The sequence below is a fragment of the Poecile atricapillus genome, chromosome 14 (genome assembly GCF_030490865.1).
Source record: "Poecile atricapillus isolate bPoeAtr1 chromosome 14, bPoeAtr1.hap1, whole genome shotgun sequence".
Lineage (NCBI taxonomy): Eukaryota > Metazoa > Chordata > Aves > Passeriformes > Paridae > Poecile > Poecile atricapillus.
In genome coordinates, this window is record NC_081262.1 from 9,692,865 (window position 1) to 9,699,099 (window position 6,235).

The window sequence follows — 6,235 nt, forward strand, 5'->3', positions numbered from 1 at the left end:
AAGTCCAACAGGCATTTAACATAGCAGTAGTCAGTTTCAAAATAAAGATGCTCAGGAAATTAAGTATTATAGTCATTGTTAATGACTAATCTACAATAAAGAGACACTCAGAGGATGAGCAGTGTTGGTTTGCATAACTAGATGCAGGAGAGAGAATACATGACAAACATAATTCACCAAGTGACTACTCCAAGTTTATTTGGAAGTACACACTAACATACCACATTTACCATGTATGCTCTTCTCTTTAGGAATTTAGGAAAAGCCAAAAATAGTAGCATTGTGGCCAGGGAGAGAACACCAACAGCAGTCATTGCAATGCCAGCCCATGCCTCCTTGTTCAGGAGAGTGCTCCCTGCAAAGCAAGGGGAAGGGCAGTTTGTTTGAGGAGACAGACACTAAGCCCAACACCCCCCAGCACCACACTGGCTCCCCGGTACCTTGGGCTGCAGACCATTCTTCTGGTACAAAGAGGACAGGGCCCCCCAGGCTCACCACAGCAGAGTTCACAGCTGCCATCCCACTTTCTACAACAGAAACAGCACAGCTGAACCCCAGGGCAGTGGGTTATTTTGGACCAGTGCAACCTAAAATCCACTCAGACACTACCTCGCTTGCTTCTAGATGGCCTTGGGCATCTTGGTATGCACAGTGGGGAGTCCGGGTGAAAACGGTGGCAGATGAGAACACTGCAGTGGAAGTACACCTGCCACAGAATGAGAAGAATGAGACATCCATTCATTTTAAAACAATTACATCTCCAAGTCCAGTGTCACCTACCAGACCAGGAAGGGCTTTGTCACCAGAGACAAAGGCAAAAGTCTTCACTTCCAGCCTTTGGCGATAGTTAGCATGGCTGACACCACGTCCCACAGGGTGAAACACAGTCCTGTAGCTGTCTAGGTCATACTCACAGCTGCCAATAAATAAAAACCAAGTCAGAACATCAGGGTAGAGAAGGTTTGGGTTGTTGGTGTTGACTCCTTTAAACAGATTAAAGTTCAAGGTTGAGGTGCTGCCTTCTTCCTGCAAATTCCAGCATCCCAGGGCAGAATTTGGAAGGCACTGACACTTAAGACTCTCTTAGTAAAGAGGGAGCAGGGGAAAATTAGGGACTCCTCCCACCCACTGTAAAAGGGGCTTTCATTTGTACAGCAGGGCACTCACCCATCTACAACAATATTCCACTGGGGTAGTGATCTTGGATCTTGTGAGGCTGTTGCCCAGCAGTCATCCAGCACCAAGTGGAGGTTGGGATCATTGCGGTTCAGGACCTGAACTTCCAGGAAGATGGGCTGCCGCAGGTACCTCACTATTGGATACTGATCCTCACGGTACGGCTGCCTGTACGAGTCCTCTGCAAGGGCCAAAGCCATTGATGTTAAATAACTCAGGGTGCAAAGGGAGTCTCAAGCTCTTCAACAGCAGCTGCTTGGACAGAACTGCTGTCTGTCCAAGGGCCACAGATTTGAGGCATCTGCTTCAAGCAGTGTGGATGAGCAGGAAGGAAGCACTCCAGGAGAAGTCCATGTACCAGAGCAGTTCACTCATCCACCCTCCCCTCCACAAGCTTCAGATACTTCCCAGCCAACTGAGCCCAGAGCCAGCTTTACCTGGGTAGCTTAGAAGAACCAAGGAGAGGGAACCATGATTCACTGAAGAAGGCGGAGGAGAAAGGTTATCTACTTTTACAGTGAGAGAGGCATCACCATTGCTGAAGGAGCACTTGACTGTTAACCTACAACCAGGAAGGAGCAGGTAAGTCACATATTGATGTGTGGGTAATACAGTACTGGATGGCCTAAAGAAGGTTTCCAGACCCACCTGAGTTCACTGTCCCTTGAGATCCTGCCCAGGGGAAGGTCTGTCCATAATGCCCTCACCTCATTCTCATAATGAATCCGCTCCCCATCAAACTGTGGATAAATAACAGCATTAGTGAGGGCATTCCCAAAGCCTGAGTGCCATCCCCACCAACCCCAGCCACACACTCACCCAATGCCTGGTCCCACACCCATTGAGTGGGACATGAAACCCAACCCTGTCATTCAGGGGGGACTTGTAGGCTGGCCGGCACACAGGATCCCTAAGCCTGAGTGTATCCAAATCCAGCAGTGGTGTGGTGCTCTCAGCAAGGATTTCAAAATCCATGTACCCATCCTGGGTGCATACAGCAGCTGTAACAGAGGTTCACAGAAGTTGTCATGTGAGTCAGTGACAGCTCTGTCTGCCAGGAGCTGTTGGTGATATGAACTAACATGAGCTGTGCAGAGGGATCCCATCTGAGCAGCACAGGAGCTGGCGAGCTGCAGGAGTCAGTCACTCACCTATTGGTGTGTGCCGCTCACAGGGGCACTCGGGGTGCATCACCATTGCCACAGTCTCCCCGTGGAAGTGAAAGGCCAGTTTCAAAGAAGACATGTAGTACTGAAGTCCTGAGCAGCTCTCCCCAGGTAGCTAAAGGACAAGAGTTACTCTCTTGAAGTGTGACTGTAAGAGCTCATTTTAACACATGAACCTGTTAAAGCTGATTAACAAATAAGCCAAGCCTGAGGAGCACAGGGAAGCTCATTTGCACTGCCCCAGGCATGCCAAATTCCTACTCCCTTTAAGAAGAATATTTTCACCTCCATCTGTTTTTACCAAAAGACTCCAGAAAACCCAAGTTACCTTGCATGATGATGCCTATTACAACGTCAGTTTGTATTCATCTTAATCACATCTGCCCTCAGTCAGGGCATGACTGACTTGACAGATGCTTAATCAAGGTCAAAGCTACTGTGCTCTAGGTCTCTAAACACCAAGGAGATGCGATCACACCAACACTTGTGACTCAAGGATCAGAACTCACCCTGGACTTCAGGACTCCCCTGCTAATATACAGCCTGACCCCTCTCTGTGTGTCCAGGGTGATTCCATTTTCATGAAGTTGATCCATGGGGATGGTCTTATTCTCTACATCCACATCCATAAGGATCCCTGGAAATGCTGGGATGGCAACAGTCATGTGTGTTGCATTACAGATTGCTGGACCTGCAAAAACATCTTAGATAAATGTAACATCAATTTCCCTGGGGCAAGAGCAGGGCGGGTTCTGGCTCTTTCCATGCATTACCTGGAGCACAAAGCATTCTTGACTCCACAGTCAGTCTGCGCTCAGGAGGGCCATACATGAGCTTGAGTGCCACAGTGTAGAGCACCTTATCATTGTGCTGACAAAGAAGATGGAGCTCTGTTAGACAGTGCTCAGCTCCTGATCCATCATAAGACCAGCCCCAGAGGGTCATGTACTGCATCAGGTTCAGTTTTGCTGATACTCATATTTGCAAAAACAGTTCCTTCCCACCTTACCCTTTCTAAAAACATCTGGTAATCATGAGACTACCAGTCAGATGCTCCCAGGACTGGCTGCAGCTAGAATTCTGCTTCTGGAGAGTCCCACTCACTGTGCTGCTGTCTGAGGTACACACTGTGCCTCCCCATGTCCTTGTGCTGGGCAGTTAAGTGACAGCTGTGCAAAGCCAAACAGCTTTGCACACACCAGCCCAGCCGTGCATCATCTTGACATCAGCTCTGGCCCTGGCCTGAAAACGGATTCCCCAGGTCTACAGACAGTGCTGGCCCAACAGGGGCTGGGTAAATTCTCAGTGCTGGTTCTCCACTCACATACCTTGTAGGACACAACTCCAGCGGCAGCAAAGGCCGCCTGAAAGATCAGGTTGTGGCCATCAACTAGAAAGTTATAGCCTTGCTGTGTTGCTTGCCCAAGGCTCAGCTGATGTATTCTGGTTCCATCATCAACTGACAGATTCCAGGACACTGGAGCTGCTGGAACCTGCAAAGCAAAAAACCCCTGCTTAAGGGGGCACAGAAGGCACAGAAGCATCAAGGCATTAGATTTTCACCCTGCAGGGTTGCCATCTCCCAGGCTTTACATTCAAGCTCCCTATATTGACAGGGCAGAACTAGGCTTCCCAACAAGATATAAGTTCATCAGAGAAGTCCCTGCCTGAACTTGGAGATGTCAGACTCAGTTTATGCCAGAACCCCAGGCACTTCCCCTCCAGCTCCCTTCACAAGGTGGAAGAAACATACCATATGCTCATCACTGAGACTTGACATGAGTCCTGGGAAGGTAACCTGAAACACAGCATGAGAATTAGACTGCAGGAACTGGAATAGGACTGGAGCCAGACTGGATGCATCATTAATGACCATTTGCAAACCAGCTCTCCAAAGAGCCAGCAGCCAAGCCAAAATGAACATGCAGCCAAGAGACCTCCTTGCAGCTCACTGGAGCTTCCCTCAGCTTTCTGCAGATTCCAGACACACAATTCCAGGAGACAGCCACCCTGCCTTGCAAGCCTCACCAGGATCTATCGCACTCCCACTCCTATACTTACTGCCATGAAGTCTTTTGTGCAGTTTGTTACACCAGCAAACACAGGAGTAATGACTTCATCCACATGAATACTATCACAGTGAGTGCTGTAGGTGATATTAGTCTCCTCTCCCATTGTTTCATTCACCATCAGCCTCAACCAGAGCTGGTGCTGACCATGCTACAGACAAGAGACACACATTAGAAAGAGGCAGCAGTACTCACTACTGAATGGGGGCAGCTAAAAGGCAGTGGGACTGAACTCTAACTTCAGAGTTCATTTAGGTGTTTGTACCAGTGGAAGGACAAGATGACTTTTTGTTTTAAAAGCCCAAAGGAAAAGGGCGAGCTCTTTAGGAAGGCAGGGGGGCACAGGGTTAGGTTGAAGAGCAGAAGATCCAAAGATAACTGCAGAAGTAAAGAAAACCCCAAGAAGTAGCGGGTTTTAGTTCCAGAGTCAACAGTCAAAAAAAACCTAAATTAATAAACAACAGAACAGAGTCTTGTGGTAGTTCAAATACCTAAAAGCAGCAGATACTAGTAAAACATCTAGTTTTGGTCTCCCACTTACTACTCTACCTCAATCAAGCTATGATCAGCATATGCTGTTAATTGTCTGTCAAAACACATTTAAATAGATTACTGCTCTGAAACTCTTCAACCTGGTCCATCTCCCTACAAAAAAACCCATCAAGTCGTTCAAGTTCTCAAGGAGAACACAACCTTTACAGCAGACTCTGAGGGATTTAATGCATAGTTGAAAGAATATGAATTTCAGTATCTTTGGGTTTGCTTTTCTTTTTCGACTTTTGGCATGAAGTGTTCTTCTACAAGAGTTTTAGATTACCAGAAGTATAAATATCCAGTCTTGAAGATAGTTAGTAATAGAAACCCTATTAAGCCCAGTCCTGTCCAGGGGAAAAAAATTAAAAATCTCCACACTCCATTACAGCAGCTTCCCAGGATGCAGATCCCTTTTTTACCTGCAGGCTGGTGCAGTTCACAAATGGGACACTGAGTATCAGCCTCTCATAATCCACAGTGTAGTCACAGGACACGATCTCCTCACCACTCACATCTAGGAGGATGGGGAAGATTAGCTCTGCAGCAGACAGGTTTCAGCAGGAGGGGTCAGGGCAGCAGCAATACATACCAATAACATGCAGGTGCCAGGTGTAGTTGCTAAGCTCTCTGGAAAACTCAGCTTCCATCCTATCCCTATGACAGGTCACATTCTCTGCAGAGGGAAGACCACCATGAGCTCCAGCACACACACCCTGCAAGCCCCCCAGCCACCACCCTTCAGAGCCCCTTCTGTGCCAAGGCAGAGGGGAAGCAGCTCCAAGCAAACCCAAAGCCCCACCACAGCCAGCCCAGGACACATTACCCAAGACATCCTGATCCCCCAGGCCATCAGCACAAGGGGCTAAGCACAGCAAAAACCCAAACAGGAGCAGCAACCTGTAAAGAGAAGATAATCAAATGAGAGAGCAGTAAGGAAAGAAACCCCACCCTTGCATCCCAAACCACACTCACCACATCCTTGAGATGCTCCAGCACTGCTGCTCAAACCCCATCTCTTCAGGAGACCACAAGCTTGGTCTTTGGCTGCCCAGGGAGGATTATATACACCCTGGGTCTGGCTCACACAGGTGCCACCTCTCTGCTGCCCAGGGAACAGAGCACTTGCACCTGCTGCTCCTTGAGTGGGGCAGCTCACAGGAGACTTTAAGGTAATAATAAGTGTTTAGCAGGGGTTGTTGTTGCCTTCCATTTTGAAGGCATTCTTTTCTTACTCTGATAATGTATTCCCTTTATTCCCATGCTAGATATTTTATAGAAAAACGCATGTCT

At 48.0% G+C, this 6,235-nt stretch overlaps 1 protein-coding gene across 1 annotated transcript; it reads right to left on the minus strand.

The window, feature by feature from the left end:
- Nucleotides 1–212: 212 nt before the first annotated feature.
- ZP2 (zona pellucida glycoprotein 2) lies at nt 213–5,958 on the minus strand. The gene is made up of 18 exons (XM_058849970.1): nt 5,918–5,958; nt 5,769–5,842; nt 5,535–5,618; nt 5,365–5,459; nt 4,404–4,562; nt 4,096–4,140; nt 3,671–3,835; nt 3,116–3,212; nt 2,852–3,033; nt 2,328–2,457; nt 1,996–2,177; nt 1,825–1,916; nt 1,614–1,738; nt 1,168–1,357; nt 781–916; nt 610–706; nt 441–527; nt 213–355 (listed from the first exon to the last, which is right to left on the minus strand). Exons 1-18 carry the CDS (start codon nt 5,956–5,958, stop codon nt 213–215), a joined length of 2,124 nt encoding a protein of 707 aa, XP_058705953.1.
- Between the last annotated feature and the right edge of the window lie 277 nt (nt 5,959–6,235).